This window comes from Asterias rubens, chromosome 18, assembly GCF_902459465.1.
Source record: "Asterias rubens chromosome 18, eAstRub1.3, whole genome shotgun sequence".
Taxonomy (NCBI): domain Eukaryota; kingdom Metazoa; phylum Echinodermata; class Asteroidea; order Forcipulatida; family Asteriidae; genus Asterias; species Asterias rubens.
This window is the reverse complement of record NC_047079.1, coordinates 12,527,660-12,548,264: the sequence shown is the minus strand read 5'-3', so window position 1 is coordinate 12,548,264 and position 20,605 is coordinate 12,527,660. Positions and strand designations below refer to the sequence as shown.

The following is a 20,605-nucleotide window of genomic DNA, read 5'->3' as shown; positions in this document are numbered from 1 at the left end:
GTTCACTTTATTAATCAAACATAACCTTGGATTGGATACCAGCGAACTTCAATCAGTCTGGACCCATGGTTCATGCTCGTACAAAGTATTAGAATACAAACTGGGAGCCAGATCTTTGCATAGTGGGATTGTTTCAACCTCGTCCCCATGATTTACTCTATTTCCAGTAGTAAAGAGCTGCAAACCTTGTACTGTTTGACACGCCCTGGGGGACGAAGTTAGAATTAATTTTGAAGATGGCGGCGCCCATGGCTTCAGCTATTCGAACGGAATTATCTTCTTTGAACTTTGATTTTGAAGTTTCAACAAAAAAACGAATACTCAATGATCATGTTTCAAAGCCTGGTTGCTTCAAATGCTACTTTATCTAAATTCCCAGTGCAGATTTTTAAATGCGGATACACTAAATAATACTAAAAATAGAAAATGATGGATCGCAAAGGAACGCGTGTTAGTTTGGGATTTGGAAGGGTGAGTTGCGCCGTTGTTTTTGACTTCATTTTCTTCCTCCATGCTTAGATTGAGTAAATTTTTCCTCCATTGGTTAATTATAGCGGAAAACAGTAGCATCCATAAAAAAATTAGTAGGGCAAACCTTGCTTTATAATATGGTAATTTACTAATTGTAAACCGTAGCCATTTTTTTTGGCATTGGTAGTCCTAGGTAGTAGTAGCTGCACCTGGCTGGGTCCAAGTCAATCCACTTTGAAATTTGTATCTAAATTCGGCCCGTTCTATTAAAGTTGATTAAATTTGAACCATGTTTTATTGTTAACCATGTTTTTTATTGTTAACCGAGCGATTGCTACTGCTAGCTGTACTTACTCTTGTTAATTTTTGTCATGTTGCGACCGGGGGGGGGGGGGGGGGGCAGCTGAGGACGTTTTCAATCGATTGGGCTAGTATAAACATTTTAAACAAGTGGTTTTTATGGGAGACCTGTTTAAAAAAAATATTATTTTGCTAAAAGTAAAACCTTAAAAATTTCTTTAAAAAAACAAATCGGTGGTTTTGGAGTTAATTAAGGGCGGATAAATTGGTGGCGACGTACTGTTTGGTACCAAACGGGTTCGTACCAAACTGACTTACCTGGCACGGGTAGCTTTTGGCAGAGATGATCATTGAGTTAATTTGATCTTGCTTGATATTGGTATCTCCACATGTACTTAAATTTAGAAAAAATAGCGCAGTGTCTTTTGGATGCAAGACAATGGTGAGCAGAGCTTAAGTAAATTTCCTGTCACTACACATGCATGGATATTTATAATAAACACCGAAGACACGATTGAATTTATCTATGTCTCAATGTTTTTTTTCAGGTTCTGACTAATGCTACAAAATGTAAGTCAGTTGTGAAGCTTTTGCTGCTCATGTGTTTCTCCTGCTCTATGCTCCTTGTCATCTTCATCACAGCTTGTGTGAATGACACAACCAACCAAAACAATAGACAAGCACCTTGTAATCCATCAAGCAATCCACTCCATCAAAAAACGGACAAGCAATTGTCTGCATTCCTCGTTGTGTTAATAATGTCAGGACCAAAGTTGTTGGAAGGAAGGTACACGGTTCGTAGCACATGGTTGCAGAATCATGGAGATGAAGTCATCTACAGGTTTGTTTTAGGAACATCTGGTTTATCATCATCAGATATGAATGCATTGGAATCAGAACAGAAACAGTATAATGATTTACTTTTACTTCCTGATCTAAAGGATTCATTTAATTCTCTAACCAGTAAATTAATAAAGATGATGGTGTGGTTGGACCAAAATGTCGACTTCAAGTACCTGCTTAAAGTTGATGACGATTCCTTTGTACGATTAGATGCAATGCTTCATGAACTGAGGAGTAAGTCAAGAGTTCGGTTATATTGGGGATTCTTTGATGGCCGGGCACATGTCCATAAGAATGGCAAATATGCCGAAGCTGATTGGGTACTGTGTGATCGTTACATTCCATTTGCTGTTGGTGGAGGGTATGTGTTATCTAATGATCTTGTCAACTTTGTCGCTACGAATGCTCCGGTACTAAAGAAGTACCACGCCGAGGATGTATCGCTTGGGTCATGGCTTGCTGCACTTGATGTTCATCGAGAACATGACCCCCGCTTCGATACTGAGTACAAGTCCCGCGGTTGTCGCAACAGTTACATTGTCACTCACAAACAGAGTGTGCAAAACATGAGAGGAAAATATCAGCAACTCCAGAATATTGGACAGATGTGTGCCAAAGAACAGCAGTTTAGAATGTCTTATGTGTACAACTGGGAGAAGCCTCCATCAGAATGCTGTGAGCGTGTGGAGGGTGTACCTTAAAAGTAAAGTTTGTGTAGTGTTAAAGGCACTGGACACTATTGGTATTACTATTAAATTACTCAAAATATTTGGAAGCATAAAAACTTTCTTGGTAACGAGCGATGGAGAGCTTTTGATAGTATAAAACATTGTGAGAAACTGCTCCCTCTGAAGTAACGTAGTTTTTGAGAAAGAAGTAATTTCTCACTTAAATATTTGAATTGAAATCGAGACGTCAGCTGAGGTCTTGAATTCAAGCATCTTTCATTATTCTCTCAATTGAGCTCAAATTTTCACAGTTTTTTTATTTTATGCATGTTGAAATACACCAAGTGAGAAGACTGGTCTTTGACAAATACCAAAGGTGTCCAGTGCCTTTAAGCTGCCAGTATAACAGTTGACAGTGGAGTTCGCAATTTATTGTTTACCTTTGTACATACTATTTTTTATGAATGACTATTTACATTAAGTTTAGGGATGTAATGGTGCACCCCATTACACTGTTTATAGTGATGTCATCAATGCGATGGACGACAAACTTATGTTATAAAATATTTGAGGGGCATTACTGTCAGTTATTGTTGAATTTTGAAATGGTTTCACGTATCTGGGATTATTGACTCTTTTGTCATATACAAGCGTCTTTCATAGGTCAGCTTCACTATTTTTTGTTGAGTTTAAATTGTTCATAACAGCAATATATCTACATAGGCCTAGTATATGTAAAATGTTATATTTGAATGCTTACAATTTCAACTTTCTAGCTAAAGCTAGAACATATCAAACAGACGACGTAAAGTTTGTAAACCGTTTAAATTGATTATCTACTAAGTCGTTTGAGCGGATTACTAAATCGTGCAAAGTAATTATTAAACCGTTTGAACGGATAACCAACAAACCATTCGAACATTCCAACCATTCGATTACATAAAGTGCTTACACTGCCAGCAACAGGTTTGTTGGCAAAAATAAATTGGTCATTTAATATGACAACTTTTTACATTGGTTAAAAAAAATATAAAAAAATAAAGAAATTTGAACACTGATCAGTTTTTAAAGTAAGATTAAGCCTTAAGATTTGCAAGAATATATTAGTTTGGTGTATGTTTTAGAAAAACAGACGGTACGATATTTATAGAAAGAAAACCAAACCCAGTGTCATGCATGATATTAATATTATAGCTTAGTTCAGTTCTACTGACATATCAATAGCTCAATCTTTGTATATATTTGTTGGTGTGAGTTTACGTATTTTATTTTAATAAAACAAATATATTTTTTGTACACGTATTTTGTCGAAATCTACTTGTTAAAATATTAGTATCATGACGAGTAACATTCCCGTCTAGTTACTTTTTAGTGTACAATGTATCTAAAACTTTCAATATTTCATCATGCTGGTACGTAAAGCAACATCGATGTTTTCCCCAACACCCGAGTATTTTGCCTGTGGTATTTCTTTTGTTCACATGACCCAGGAAAGTGATGAGTATACAGTGCTTAAACACACATCGGGTGTATGGGTAAGAACCCAAGTTAATATTCTTTAATCCCGATGCAAATTTAACATCTGTTATATCGTTGCGGTACCCACTGCCAAAACACTTTCTGAACAGAACAACAATTAAAAGTTCACAGATTTACAAATAAATTACAGGGTTTACAGAAGGTAATGGTGAAAGACTTCCCTTGAAATATTATTCTGTGAAATGCTTTACTTTTTGAGAAAACATTAAAACAATTATCAATTCTCGATATCGAGAATAACGGATTTATTTTAAACACATGTCATGACACGGCGAAACGTGTGGAAACAAGGGTGGGTGTTCCCGTTTTTTTCCCCGACTCCCCGATGACCGATTGAGCCTAAATTTTCACAGGTTTGTTATTTTATATATAAGTTGTGATACACGAAGTGAGGGCCTTTGGACAATACTGTTTACCGATGTTGTGCGACTGCTTTGAAATCAAGTACTCGTTGAACGTTATTTTGTTGATGAGAGATTAGAGAAATAGTTTTCATGTGATGTGAAAATACAACAAATCTGAAGAAAAAAAAAACTCCGCACAACACAAAGAGAAAGAGCAAGTAAAGAGGCAAATGCTATATACATATCTCAATTAGAGACAGAAGTACGAAAGAAAACTGGAGTAAGAGACATCATAGGGAGAATAAAACAAGCTAAATGGAAATGGGCTGGACACACTGTCCGAAAAATGACAATGGATGGACAACGAGAATAATGGACTGGCTACTAAGGACAGGAAAGAGGAAAAGAGGTAGACAGAGAAGAAGATGGAGAGATGACATCAGAGTTTATGCAGGAATAACATGGACCAGAACTGCAAGAAATAGAAATGAATGGCGTCTACGTGAGGAGGGCTACATCTTACACTGGATGAACACAGCCGAAATGATGATGAATGTATAGTTTTGCTCAAACGATCTTTAAAAAACAAGTCCGGTGTTTATCAGCCTCGCTACGCACCGGGGTTGGGTGTTTAAAGGCAGTGGACACTATTTGTAACTATTCAAAATAATTAGAAGCATAGAACCTTACTTGATTACAAGTAATGGGGAGATGTTGATGGTGTAAAACATTGTGAGAAACGGCTCCCTCTGAAGTGCCATAGTTTTCGAGAAAGAAGTAATTTTCTACGAATTTGATTTCGAGACCTCAGATTTAGAACTTGAGGTCTCGAAATCAACCATCTAAACGCACACAACTTCGTGTGACAAGGGTGGTTTTTTCTTTCATTATTATCTCGCAAGTTCGGTGACCGATTGAGCTAAAATTTTCACAGGTTTGTTATTTTATGCACATGTTGAGATACACCAACTATGAAGGCTAGTCTTTGACATTACCAATAGTGTCCACTGAACCGTTGCCCGTTGGATCGGTCGAGTTGGTTTTTGAAAAGCGTTTGTAACCGTTTTTTATAAAATGCATATCGGTAGAAAGATGTAATGTTGTAAACATAGAATACAATTATCCACACAAACATGCCTCGAAATTGCACGGTTTTCCTTTTACCTCGTTCCTTTTACCTCGGCCATTTATGATGGCCGATCGTGTTAGTTCGCACAGTAAAAGGAAAATCACGCAATTCGAGGAAAACTTGTGTGGATCCTTGTATTCTACTTTTAACACATCTTTCCAACCATATGCATTTCATAAAAAACGGTTACAAACGTGTTTTATAGACCAACTCGTCAGATCCGATCCAAGGCAACGTGTTCCTTTTACGGGTATAATATGTACTTTTTCCTAACAAAAAACACAATGTCCACAGATTTACATTAAACTTACACAGTTTGAAGATTATGATAGTAGAAAGCTTCCCTTGAAATTTTACCTACTGAGGTGCTGTAGTTTTTGAGACCAACATGATTTTGTGTCTTGTTTTACTCATTTCTCAAAAACTACAGCACCTCCAGTAAGTAATATTTGAAGGGAAGCTTTCCACTATCATTATCTTCAAACCCTGTAAGTTTAATGTAAATCTGTGGACATTTTGAAAAAGTACCCAAATCCTTTAACATCGCTATTTCTTTATTCTCTACAAACGAAACGAAACAAGCTTCTTTGTGATATCAGACTTTATCAATGTTCTCTCCATTGAAGCAGCAGATTATCAAAACAAAAAGTAAACGAAAATGGATGCCTCAGTCAAAAAACTTGTCCTGAATGAAATTCAAGTACTTCATGCGACTCATGGAATTTGGTTGCTGACGGGACAAACTTTTATAAGGTCATGCATGTATTGTTTGTGATTCACACACGATCTGATAAGTCATTTATATAAACAAACATTGTGTTTTTTTTCGTTTTCTTATCAATAATTATAAGTATGAGTAACTAATGAACGAAAATCAACCCAAAGTTCCTATGGATTATATTTGACTACGGGTAACGTCAATAGAATTTATCAGTTCAAATTTGCACTTGGAACTTTACGTTCAGTACTTTTCAGTCAGTGGTAGAGTGATATCTGGTCGACCGTGAGCGCAATACAACTTCTCGATAGAATTTCTTGTAAAAGATCTTCTCGACGTACGGTGCTTCTTATTGGCTCAGCATGGCGATTATGTACAAGTGTTGCTGCTGCAGTGTTAGGGCTGGCTCCCTTGTGGTAGCTGTCTGGTCACTGGTAGGTCGTTTTTTATTATACTTTTTTGGCCATTATTTCTCAATCTTGTCTTAGAAAGTAGTACAAATTGGCCGAGAGCTTTTTAGGCCGATTATGCAAATAATGAAGATCGATGGCTGCGGCTGCCCTTACAACGAACATCAATCCGAAAGAAGAAGAAGATGACCACATGTTTTGTTTATTCGTGTATACTTGGTTTTTCACTTCTCACCTATCTAGATAAGTGGAGGATGTTCCGCTATTCAGAGCTGCGCAGCCATTGCTTCAACATACGCATCGGGTAAGGAAAATTCTTGTTCGCTTTAAAGGCACTGGTCAATAACTGGTAATTACTCAAGATAATTATTAGCATAAACACTTGGTAACGAGCAATGGAGAGCTGTTGATAGTATAAAACATTGTGAGAAACTGCTCCTTTTGAAGTAACGTAGTTTTCGAGAAAGAAACTTTAGTATTTGAAGTTGCTTTCGTACCTCAAAATTAGATTTTGATGTCCCGAAATCGAGCATCTAAAAGCACACAACTTGTGACAAGAGTTTTTTTTTCTGCCATTATTATCTCGCAACTTCGACGACCAATGAGTTCAAAATTTCACAGGTTTGTTATTTTGTGCATATGTTGAGATACACCAAGTGAGAAGACTGGTTTTTTGAAAATTACCAATAGTGTCCACCGTGTCTTAAGGCAATTTGTTTTTGACGGGAATTCTATTTAAAAACTGTTTAAAACGTGGTTTGTTAACCATTTAAACGTAGTTTTGATATTTGGTACACTTCTGATTTGTTCGTATAGGTAATGGATTACAAAATCAGGCCCGAACCTCAAGGTTTGGGCGCGTCATGTTTATGTTTTATAAAATTGGGGTGGATAACTGAAAAGGGGAAATTTGATAAATTGAAGATGCGACTGTTCGTCTCAAAATGAATAAAAGAATCTATTTTATAGTAAATAGCATTATTACAGGCTATTGCCATTTCTGCGGGTTGGATTTGGGAAACGGTGTTTGACAGATTAGAGTGGTTTTACAAATTACATGTTTATCAATTTTGTCTTACTTTCTTGAAGTTGGTGTAAGAGTTGTGCAGGGACTGGCACTTTCTATCAATGTGCTGCTTTGTTTGGCTGCAATATTGCTTATCGTAGGGGTTGTACAGGTAAGCACGTCCCCTGAGACACATTGCTACCATCAAATGTGTGCTAAACCACTACCTCCCTTCTTGTGAGCGGTCTAGTGTTGCGGTCTATTGGGTGGCTATTGGAGTGATCGGGTCCTGGGCCCAATTTAATAGAGCTGCTTAAGCTTTTTTAATTTTACACATGACTGGCCAAAATGTCATACAGTGCTTTTAATTCAGTTGCTGTTTACTAAGTTTGATTTTACCCTAAGCAATGATTTTGTTCTTAATTAGCTTTATGAAATTTGATCCTGGTCATGGCATCACATTAGCATTGTGTCCCTGATCAGTCCCTAACATGGTGCCCTATAACCGTAATATGTCGCCGTCCCTCTTGTGTTGTACGTTGTATAGATGCACGTTAAATGTGGGCTGCAAATTGCGCTTTCACCATGTTACAAGTCCATACGATATCTTTCTCATAATTTGAACATGTTCTTCATAGAACTGTACCACGGTATATAAAGCGCTTTAAGGTGAGTCGCCCATCGGATGTGTGTGATAAGCGCTGTGTGTTTTGGTTTGTCATTATGGACGCGATATTCTGACGATATTTAAATGCCAGTCGATCTCACTGTTCCTGGATGACCTTGATAAACACTGCGCACTTGTACTTTGACATGTACACGGATCCGGTAGATGCAACACAAAGTTTGTGCAAAAGCAATCACCTTAAACTTGATTAATTAATAATATTATCCCCTGCGTATAACAAACATCGGCCAAATGCTTGGAGAAGCGGAGTAAACAGAGTCAATGTACAAAAAGTTAACAAGGTTATAAATGTAGTTCATAATATAAACAAACGTTTTTTTCTATCGTTTTTATGAGATGATGTTGCAGTTAGATTACGAGACAGTGCTTAATCACAGCAGACACAACTTACTGCCGCCCAAAACACGATTTTCATTATCAGTGGATTGCCGTATATGAACCCTGACCTATGGTAGATCCGGCATTTTGTTAATGTAAACTATTTCTCACAACTTATACGGAACTCAAATTAGGCAACATTAAAAATTGACTTAAAATATTGATATTTTCCGAAAGCCCAGTTAAAGATCGTGGAGTGCCCGGCCGCATGCGTTGAGCCGGCCCGGTTCATATAGCTGCGAATGAGAATGCGATACAAATTTTGACGTCACATATTTGGAACGAATTATTCACACCGTTCGCTGCGAATGTGACGTCAAATTCGCAGGAAGAACCGGGCTTAAAAGCCCAGTTTATACTTCCTGCGAATGCGAAGGCAAAGCGAATGTTGACGTCACAAATTCACAACGAATAATTCGCAGCAGGGCAACTCTACTCAACTCACCTGCGAAAATCGCTGCGAAGGGCAGTTTGTAATGTCAAAATTCACGTCAAATTCGCATTCGCAGGAAGTATGAACCAGACTTAAGGCTTCCAACTTTCTTCCCAGGCACACACATTACAGTTTTTTGTCACAGAGCGCGAGTCGTAAGGCAATACATTTGCTCTTTCGGGATTCTGATCCCAAAAGACATGTGTATAACCACTACCATGCAGAGTTGATGATGGATTTGTGTGGAATATATGAGGAGCAAAACCAAACGCAGAAAAAATGTATGCCGCCATGGAGTGTGAATCTGTTGAAATAAGTGGCTTGTTGCAGGAAGATGTAAATTATGAAGCTTTGAAAATTTTCTGCCCCAGAAACGGGCCTTAATAGTTAGGACTCTGTATCTGTGTATTAGGGCTAAATGAACACGTTGCCTTGGATCGGTCGAGTTGGTCTTTGAAAAGCGTTCTGTAACCGTTCTGTTATAAAATGTAATGGGTAGAAAGTGTTGTAGAAGTAGAATACAAAGATCTACACAAATAAACCTCGTCGACTAACACGGTCGGCCATTCATGGGAGTCAAATCTTTGACTCCATAAATGGCCGACCGTGTTAGTTCGCGACGTAAAAGGAAAACCGTGCAACTTTGAGTGCCTCTTTGAGCGATACTAATTGTGTGGATCATTTTTATCTACTTTAAAAACATCTTTCTATAAACCAATGCATTGAATAACAAACGGTTTCAAACGCTTTTGATAGACCAACTCGTCAGATCCAAGGGCAACGTGTTCCTTTAAAACAAACTATAATTGCTTTCATTGATAATATTTCTGTTGTTGTTTATGACTATTATTTTTTAAGAATACCAAAGGAATGTTGATTCCATTCATAGTCTGCCAGATCGTGTTCATCCTGTTCTTTGGTGGTCTTGCAATTGCAGTCATCGTTTATCTCTGTGTAAGTTCATTTCTTTATTCAAGTGTACGCTGTAAAAACAGTTTAGAATTTCTAAACATGCAATTTGTAATTGATTTTAACTAACCCCAAGTTAAAGCACTTGTTTCCAAAATTTTGGTCGAACCAACATTAGATACAGCGGCTTGAAGATTCAAAATAGTCTTTGGCGCTCCTACTTCGGAAATAATGGGCAATTTGTGAACTTAATAAAATAAAGATCTTAGTTTGATACAATGGCTAGATGCATTGGTACATATCAGTAAGGAGAAAAACAGTCACTGCTTTAAAATGTGTCCACTCCCAAAGAAAAAGTTCTAATTTATAATTCCATTTTAAAAATTGTCAAAGTCGATTCGACTGATTTCGAAGACCCCACAAATCGCCTGTTATTTTGTGTCGGTTGCAGAGATTTTGGTTTTCACTGCAAACACGTAATTCTCACATTTTGATGAATTTTAACATGCTGTATTAATTTGGTTTTTACCCATACACTGGTGTGTTATTAGCACTGTATAGTCCTTTCCCGAGTCCTGTGAACAAAATATCACAGTTATGTTACTCGGGTGCGATCCGAACCCACGACCATTGCAATTCTAGAGCAGTGTCTTACCAGCTAGACTATACCGAGGTAGCTAGAGGCAGTTCGAATCCTATGGTTTGGCAGCTGTTTAATATTTAAAACTAAAAGACGTAAATCGAGTAATTTATTCCTAAACTAATTTGGTTTCCCATGAATATGTTTGATTAGGTTGGGGGTGAATTCAACTATTTGAACTTGGAGCCTCCTCTTGATGTGGACCCCGCGGAATGGGCTGCGCTCGTCAAGGCTGTTTACATCAGTGCGGTCATAATCTACGCCCTGCTCGAGATGATTCAGGTGAGACTGTTATACAGCCATACGCATAAAGACGAATCACACAAAAAAAACCTGAAAAGTACAGCTTAGTGGACACAATTTGTGTCCCATTCTGCCCAGATTTGCCCCTAGGCACTGGACACTACTGGTAATTGTCAACGACCAGTCTAATTGTGGGCCCAATTTCATAAAGCATGTAAGCAAAATAATTTGCTTAGCATAAAATTTCTTCCTTGATAAAAACAAGATTACCAGCCAAAATTAAATTTGTTGCATAATTGCTAGTTATCGGCATTGAGCTGTTGTTTGCTCATCCTGAAAATCACGTGAACATCTGGTTGGTAATCATGTTTTTATTAAAGGCAGTGGACACTATTGGTAATTACTCAAAATAATTATTAGCATAAAAGCTCACTTGGTAACGAGTAATGAGGAGAGGTTGATGGTAACAAAACATTGTGAGAAACGGCTCCCACTGAAGTGACGTAGTTTCGAGAAAGACGTTATTTTTCATGATTTTGATTTCGAGACCTCAGATTCAGAATTTTAGGTCTCGAAATCAAGCATCTGAAAGCACACAACTTTGTGTGACAACTTTTTCTTTCAAAGTTATCTCGCAACTACGAAGACCAATCGAGCTCAAATGTTCACAGGTTTGTTATTTTATGCATAATTATGTTGAGATACATCAAGTGGGAAGACTGGTCTTTGACAATTACCAATAGTGTCCAGTGTTTTTAAGGAAGAAATTTCATGCTAAGCAAATTTTGTGTGTGCTTACAGGCTTTATGAAATTGGGACCAGGTGTATCTCAACATGCATAAAATAACAAACCTACTCAATTATTGGTCGTCGAAGTGGCGAGAAAATAATGAAGAAAAAAAAACCACCCTTGTCGAAAAGGTTGTGTGCTTTCAGATACTTGAATTCGAGACGTCAGCTGAGGTCTCGAATTCACTTCAAGTACTTTTGTGACTAATTGTTTATTTCACAAAAAAAACTACGTTACTTCCGAGGGAGCCGTTTCTCACAACTCTCCATTGTTCGTTACCAAGTAAGTTTTTATGCTGACAATTATGTTTAGTATCACCAATATTGTCCAGTGCCAATGATAAAAATATTCCACTTTTATAGTTCTTTCAACCTTCATTGATATAATGCATGCGTCCTATCTTGCACCAAATAATGGAGGAAATAGGGACACTAAAATAAATTGTATAAAGTTAAGTTTTTTAGTGATTAAAAACTGTCAAAAATCCTTGAAATGTAGTATCAGTAAGCCCACGTGACCAATTTAGGGTAAAATTTTACTTATTTATTGTCTCAAAACTGGTTATCTATCCCATCTTCCCCTGGTACCCTACATATAGAATGTGTGATAATTATTATTATAAAAGTGGTAAAATAAAACCAACATAAAAACGACCAACCCGACGAGAACGATCACCCCCGAGAACGTTTGGAGCTAATCAGAAGGCAAACTCATGCTTACCATCACCCCCTTCGTCACTCAACATAATCACCATTAATCAGCACAAGAGCATGTGGGGAAAACATGAGTTGATTTTAATTTAGGTCAATTTTGATTTTTTGTTCACTAGTTGCTGTGTCTTTTCTGTGTGGTTTCGCAATATCAAGAGCTTCGAGATGGGCGTGGTCGAGGGGTGAGTATTTAAAGGCAGTAGGTAATCATTAAACTCGTGTTTAAAAAAAAAACATAAATTGAGAGACCGTTAGGAACAACGGCTTGTTCCTGTTCCTACCGACAAGAAAGAAAGAAGAAGTGACACACGGAAGAAGCTTCTAAAAGAAGCAAAACAAACAGGTACCTCAACTCCTTCATCCCATACTCCGTCCGTCTCCTCAACCGTGTTTAACTACTTTGTTTACTTTCTGCTTAGATGTAGTTTTCAGTATAATTAAATTGTGGTTTATTAGTAATGTAGTTTTCTGATTAATTAATATTTCCAGTAGTGTATTATTTTATGATTGTGTGTTATTTATTTTTCTTTCTGTATTGCATGTATTCATACAGAGTTTCCTACATGGTGGGACAAATAAAATTGAATTGAAAATTGAATTGAAATGGTTAGCCGGCAGAGATTACACGTCATCGACGTATTGTAAATCCAGATCATGTTCTAATAGGCCTACATTTTAAAGAAACATTGCTTCCCGGCACCTAAATAACACTTTCTAAATGGAAAGGGGAGAGGGATTACGTGACTTGACCAGGAGCCCATCCTTTAAACAGGGGGTATATTCCCGCGGAGCTGCTTTCAGATTCACTGGCCCTGTCAGTGTGCAGACAGAAGTGCTGTTCGTACGACATCAATTTAGCCTGGCCCCTTTGCTTCATTTTAGCAAGGTTGTTGTAAAATGTAGCAATTAATGCAAGATTTTACCAGAGGTTGGACAATAGAAAAATGGTTGCCTTTCACACTGGGCACACATTTTGTAAAATTTTACAACCATGCTACAATTTAGCATGGGACCCTTGCTAAATTGCTTTCGTGTGAAAGGGGCTTAAAGCATTTTTTTTTTTTTGCATTTCCAGCTTCCACCACCAGGCACTACAATCATTATTCAGCAACAACACAGTGGGATTAACACCGATATGGGAGGCTACGTAGCACACGGCTGTTTCACTCAATAAAAAGTGCGCCCTCTCGTGGTTGTTTTTGTTTAGCGCGATTCGCTTGTCAAAACGCGTGACGTCATTGTTTATTAAAAGGACGGCAGCTAAAACTCGCCTGTTGTTGAAGTCGTGACGTACTGAAAAACCTGTTTGTTGATTGGCTAGGAGAATACCAGCCGTTTATTTTTTAGGGGGATTGTCTTAGTTACGTGTAGTATAGTCTTTTTTCAATCTAAGTGGGCTTGTTCGCTGAACTTCTTGACTTAGAGACTACCACGAAAAGTTCAATGTGAGCGGCCATGCGACGCGAAATGTGACTGTTCCTGTTGTAAAAAACGACGTGAAGTTTGTATCATTTAAAAAAAGCCTGAGCATTTTTTGTTGCTGTCTTCTAGCAAGTCTGTCATCCAATGACTTTTCCAAGTGGATGTGTGAATGGTAAGTCTGGGACATTTGGTTTTGATTAGCAAATCGTCATCTAACTTTTGTGTTTTTTGTAGCGTGTTTTGGTTCACTCACACGTGGGGATCATGTTCCGTGTACAAACTACATGTATGTACCGTTGGTACATACGTATACAAGTTCGGCCATGTTCGACGTCCTGTACATGGGATTAGTGTCATCTAAAAACATATTGTATGCCTACTTTACGTTTTTTTTGTGCCAGTTGGTAGGGTGGGGGTATTGGATGGAGGTACACATTTGATGTTAAGGGCGGGGGGGGGGGGGGGGGGGGTGTAGCTTTGATAATTGGATGATTTTTTTCTTTCACTTTCAAAATTCAATTCATACATTCCAATTCCATGTCATGGAGTATTGACATTGACATGACATCGATCGACTAGGCCAAACTTTCAAAACAATATCAACAGATGCCAATCAATTCGGAAAAATTTTACGACCTTGCCACCAATTTCTGCCCCTTTTTTTTGTATTTATTATATTTATAGGCCTAATTATTAATAAAATATCATAAATACAATACAAGATTTATAAAAAAAGTAAAAACACTTCATTCATGCTCTTTCTACTTTAGCACTTATTTGCAAACTGTCACGTACATTTTATTTTAGATAAGTGAGAACTGATGTATTGACACTTTCACTATTTTTTATGAGATACATTGTACATGCACTGAGACAGCGATATATTTCTGGAAACAAAAGTCTTGTATAGTATACAGTCATGTACCTAAGAAAGAATACGTGTTTAAGAACAAGCCCTATTTTTTCCGTAGATTGTTTACTTGCTGAAGATTATTTATTTGTAGTTATTTACTACTTTTCATTTTTTCTCCAGACTGGGGCAACTTCTGCCTGAACCTCTGGTGTTGTGCCGACGTGATGACGCCGCATAATCGCCATCAACCGTTGAATTGGATCCTTCATGCCATGAACCACACGGCCTGTGCGGTTGAACTCTGTGTGAATAAGTTCCCCGCCTTGTCCTAAATCCAACTTTAAACTTAGTAAGCTGCTGTACTGCATGATCTTCGAGGAGATGCATCTTCGGTGATGTGTTGACATTAGGGAATAGGTCACGGAACGCTGACATAAACTCCTTAATACATACATCTGTAAGAGAACACAAATGCAACCATCAATGATTTAGATACAGCAAATGATTATTTCATCATACGTGAAGTTATGTACTGACATGAAACATGTGCAGCCAGGTATACTGGTGTGTAGTTACCTATATGGTGAATGTTATGTGACGACAAAGGCTTTGCATGGTTGATGCCATGGTGAACATCAGCAAATTTTAGAAAAATTTCATGGTATTTCCTTCCAATATTTGCTGAATCTCGCACTAGATGTCTTGAGCAGCGATGGTGATGTCGTCTGTGAGGTTATGAACATCTGTGAGGTGATGAACTGCTTAGGAACTGCAGTCAGAGGATCAATCACTTCAACCTGAAACAAAGATAAATACTGCAGAGATTAACGTCAAGTCAAGAAAGTACTATTGGAATTGTGTTTTTTTTTCTTGTTGAAACCCATAATAATTGCACAGTATCCATTTAAATTATAGTGAAGAGACTTGCTGCTGTTACTTACTGTGCAACATCTGTGTACGTGATTACCAACAAAAGCAATCTCGCATCAATGCAAGGGCTCTATTAGCAGACATTGGTTGTTGAGTTGATGATGGGCTGATCTCTATATTAGCTGTAGGTGTGGATGTTGTGATCTTTTGAACCAAAGCAGGCTGAAAGGAAAAACAAAACTACAAATTATTAGATTGGAGTGATTGGCCAAGTGATTACTGCTAAGTTTGAAAAACAAATATTGTAATAATACTGTACAGTCTCTGGTTTTAGATCACATGGTTCTTTGTGCAATTGAAAGCCAGTAAAATACTATATTTTTTTATTATTTTTCTTTGTAAAAATTGTATTCTATTTTAAACAAATTAAAATGTTTTAAAATTTGTTTGTTTCAATTAAAACTTTTGAATCTCAAATGTTTGTACTGATGTGATTTAATACAAAATATACAATGTAGTCCTCTCTTTGTTTATCCTGCAGCCAAATTCACGAAACTTTACGCAAACTGCGTAGGTCCCTTTGCGCAACGCATATGGCTTTACCTATGCCATAAACGTTGCGCAAGTGGACTTACGTAGTTGCGTAAAGTTTCGTGAAATCGGCTGCTGGTCATAAAACTGGTTTTAATTCAAGATTGATTAATCTTGTTAGTTACGCAATACTTACCCGTCCTCCGGTATGAAGCATTGCTGCGTTTCCCTCGTTGCGTTTCAACTTCATCCAAGTCCAGCGGTCTGCTGTTGTTCAATTTCCAGTGGAATTGGATCACCCAGTTTGTGCTTTGTGGCCATACATTTTAGAATTTTGGCAGCGTTCAAAACATCGTCAGTTGGGTCGGGGAGTTTGGATTGGAGTGGGAGATCAGCTCGTGCTTTAACGATTGTTATTTTTGGAGCATGGACTTGTACTGCTTGACATTCGTGAGAAATTAACTTACACATTTGTCCAATGCTGCTGCATTTAGTGCAAAAAACAATCAAGTTGTCGAGTTGGACACAGAGTACCCGCGGACTTGGTGTGATAGGATGGAAGTCCATTGTAGCCATGCATATTGGGCATTTGACTATAACTGCGTTGCAGTATTAGTACGCAGATAAACAAGTTGCACAGAAATTGTGCTGACATGGAGTTTGCACACATGGTCTATTAAGTAAACACATGCATATTGCGCAAATAAATAAGTTGTGTTCACAATGGCCGAAAACTTCAAAGTGAGGGAGTACATCCTGCTGACATGTCTGTGTTGGCATTCGAAGATCAGGGAAAATGTTTTCAATCGTTGTGTCGAAAGGAAGCTCCGGTTGGTTTTCAAGATCAACGGGCCGGGACCTCTTTTCGGTTTTTGACGCGGACCCCCTTTTTCTTGCTGGTGAAATAAGTCACAGACGTAACAACTGCCAGTACGTTGGTGCTTTGGCCATTCTGTCCCAACCACAGTCTGTCGGTTCTTGACTTTTCCTGAATCGTACTCTCTCATACCTGCTCTCTGATGCCATACTTTTCTACCACACAGGTCGCATAAGCTATGTGGATGCTGACCCGAAACATCCTCCCAAGTGCTCACGTCGAAGACGGTTTTAATTTCTTTGTTGTAATCCTTGCAAAGTATTGGCTTTCTATCAGTTACCCTTATTTTATTAGAGCATATTCTACATATTTTTGTAAGAGCTACTTGATGAAATTTGAAGCTCATCTCAGCTTCAGAAAAATTAAATATACTACATGAATTGTACTTGTAGGCCTACTGAGATGTAAGACTATTGGAGTATACAAGAATATTTCAATGTGATGTTAATCTCCACGACATCAAGCTATCCAAATCCACACTCCATCGTTATTTTGTAGGCTACAACCTGTTTTACACAAACTTTATAACTTCCCCATATACTTTGTATGGCGCGCGCTTTCCCTGGCGAGTCGCTGGTACGCGGCGCGCCGCACGTTATCTGTAGCGTTCCTACGTGTACTCACCAACGAAACCGTGTCGTTTGCTTCGCTGAAACACAATTTCACCGAGTAATACGAATGGATTTTACGGTCGGATTTTGACATTTCTCCGTGTAAAAACAAATGTCCCAGAGATGAATCTCAGCGTATATCATGTAAAAACATCCATTCTTCTTAGTAAATAGTCTGGCTTGTAAAGATAATGTTTTCCTTTTACATAATCTGAGATTTACCGTTGGGTATGAATACATCACACGTATATAAATAACTACGACGAAAATCTCACAAAAAAGTCTGTTTATTATTCAAATTCTTCTCTTTTAGTATAGAAACGTCTAAATCTTGGTAGAAAACACAATTATGTATACACAAAGTGGCATGGTAAATACTGGGACGTGGATGAATTAAAGAAACGGGGCATTACATCAACTTTTACATTGCTCTGTTGAGAGGGGTTGTAGTGTAAACAAATGATGACGTTCTGTGTAATAATTGGAGGAAACAAAATTTGTGCACTTTCTGCAGCAAACAAACTTGAACACTTGTTTAGCGCACAGTGCATGGGATTGAAACAGCCGTGAGCACCGACCTACAATCCAGCTGTTGCACCTGCCGTCCAAACGCACCCGCCGACCCTTGGTGACCAGACCGCCTACTACTCTAAGCCTTAAATGATAAACCATCAACGTACGAGTTCAAATCAAGGATGTCATTAACAAAATAATATCTGCCATTTTTATAGTGATTTCTCAGCAGAAGATTTTTAGTATATAAAACTGCTCGTTGTAGTATAAAATAAAGAAACTGACAAATAATCAAATCGCAATGCGACGGGTATCTTTCAGAAGCCATGATGCAATGAGAATCCACTGTGACCGCTATACAAACTCTACTCTTGGGTCAGGTTCAATCAGAATCCCACAGCGGAAATCGTTTACCTTTAGTAAGAGTAAAACAGAAATTAATGCAAACAAAATTGTGAAGTTAACTTTTTATCAAGCTTGTAACCGTTTGACAACACTCACTTGGGGAGTACTCCAATAATTAAGTTATCTAAATAAGTTCAATTGAATTAAAGGCACTGTCAGGGGTCGATTTCACAAAGAGTTATAACTTAGAAATATTATTATTATTGGTTGTTTATTAAAACACATTCAAACATCGCAGCTACATGCTGAATTGAGTTTAAAATAGTCCTGTGATATATAAAAAACGCATGGCTAGTCCTAAGTTAGGACGAGTTACTCGTCCTAGAGAACAATGTCCTAACTCGAGATAAGACTAGTCTTAACTTTTTGTGAAATCCACCCATAATAGTTACATTAAAGACACTGGGGTAGATTTCACAAAGAGTAAAGACTAGTCTTAACTCGAGTTATAGGGCGTGCTACTAGTCCTAACATAATAATAATATCAAAGTCTTATATTATAGCGCACGTATCTACCAAACAAGGTACTACACAAACTTTCAGAAAGATAGATTGTTGCAGTGATGAATTCTGAGACCAAATAATAAACTGGTAATCATGGTATTCGTGATCAAAGTCAATTGCCAATAATAATTATTGTAAGAAACAAGACTCTGAAAAGTAGATTTTTAATTCTGAAGGAGGTAAATACGGTTCATTAAGAAATTTTTTATTAAATATTAATGAATGCCTAATTAACATATTAACGAGCTGTGTTTGTATAAATAATAAACAAATCATTGCAATCTTGTAATAATGTCTGTTTGACTGTAAAATATAACTCTTGTACGACTTACGCATAATGCCATCTACTATATACCATGTGCCGGTGTCAGATGCAATTGTATCTGCCATGCAATACTGTCCGCTCCGGACACTTTTGAATATGCAATCATGTCCGGGGCTATGCAAAAACCGTCCGGTGGACATGTACATGACTGTACATGATTGTATGTGCGCGCGCGTAAGCGAGCGTGCATGATGAATTATTATTCACGTATTATGATTGCAGCGAATGTCCGACGGCCGAACATTTCACATGTCATTCATAACATGCACTTAGTTGTAAAAACAAAATGGCGAAGGTGTTCCGTCGACACCAAAGGCGTTTAATTCACTGCAAGGACGGTTTTTGCATGGGGCGAACACAACTGCATATGCAATTGTGTCCGGGCGGACACACTTGCATATGCAGCAGCGTCCGAGCAAACACGATTGCATATGCAAAACCGTCCGGCGGACATTATTGCTGGATATTATTGCATAGAAGACATAATTGATACGACACAGGCCTACCATCTGATTATTGCGTTCTGGCAAGTCTGAATCTTTCGTATAATCTCAGTCAACTGTGGGGCGTTGGATGAGGAGGGGGGGGGGGGGTGAGAATGGGGTCTGTCCTAGCATGAACACTGACGTAACATCGAGTCTCGCGAATAACGCCAGAGAGTGGCCTCTAGGGGTGCACCCCACCAAATTGGAGAAAACAGAGCGTCGAGCTCATTAATATTTTGTAGGCCCTGAAAATATTCTATATTAGACAGATTTGAGAGCCCCCAGAAAGTGTTTCAGTGTAAAAATGGTGCCCAATTGTGGCCTGGGGGTTGTTGACTTCCAGCTTGAGGTATTTTGGATGACATAGGCCCTGAAATAAATGGTACTATTTGCTGAGAGGTGTAAAAAACATTTTTCAAGATTGATGCTCGGACATTTTGAAAATTAGACCTGTGAAGGGGTGTTTTTACTTGGAGGGAGAATAACTCGACGGGACCAGGGACTCCCCATATAAAATTGAGCAGAGAATAACAGTTCAAGAGTCAATCAATAATTTTCCTTTTCAAGTTTAAAGCTGTGAGACTTTTAAGTATTTTTCGTGTATTTTTAAATATTGAGCATTTTGCACTGTGTGCTATGGGAGACTATTTGGTGGGGTGCACCCTAGGCTGCGCAGGTCAATCCCGTCCATCTTCACCCTTCAACTACATTTTGTATGCAGACGAACCGACAACAGGCCGCCAAGTCAGCAAATGCATGCACTGAGCAACCAGACGTCACCTCGGATCAATCAAAACACAGATAGCTTTACGTCACTGCACGTTTATCCAATGAAAAAAATGATTCACAAGAAGGGCCTACACCGACCCCCCCCCCCCCCCCCCGACCCCAATCTCAATGTATTGAGCCTGTTTAAGGGAACACATTCAATACTTGTAAAAATTTGACGCATTCAGCACAGAACTGACACCAAGGGAACGATAACACCAA

General features: G+C 38.2%; 2 protein-coding genes and 1 long non-coding RNA gene across 3 annotated transcripts; all 3 read left to right on the top strand.

Moving 5' to 3' along the window:
* Positions 1-246: 246 nt before the first annotated feature.
* On the top strand, positions 247-2,396 carry LOC117302507 (beta-1,3-galactosyltransferase 6-like). The gene is made up of 2 exons (XM_033786469.1): positions 247-471; positions 1,320-2,396. Exons 1-2 carry the CDS (start codon positions 427-429, stop codon positions 2,313-2,315), a joined length of 1,041 nt encoding a protein of 346 aa, XP_033642360.1. The 5' UTR covers positions 247-426; the 3' UTR covers positions 2,316-2,396.
* A 3,886-nt stretch (positions 2,397-6,282) lies between these two features.
* On the top strand, positions 6,283-18,498 carry LOC117302749. Its single transcript, XM_033786770.1, has 8 exons — positions 6,283-6,446; positions 6,666-6,726; positions 7,512-7,600; positions 9,786-9,881; positions 10,630-10,758; positions 12,339-12,401; positions 13,295-13,368; positions 17,953-18,498. Exons 1-8 carry the CDS (start codon positions 6,375-6,377, stop codon positions 18,041-18,043), a joined length of 675 nt encoding a protein of 224 aa, XP_033642661.1. The 5' UTR covers positions 6,283-6,374; the 3' UTR covers positions 18,044-18,498.
* LOC117302750 lies at positions 13,408-15,370 on the top strand. Its single transcript, XR_004520451.1, has 2 exons — positions 13,408-13,813; positions 14,675-15,370. It is a non-coding gene; the product is annotated as an uncharacterized LOC117302750 (long non-coding RNA).
* Positions 18,499-20,605: the final 2,107 nt, after the last annotated feature.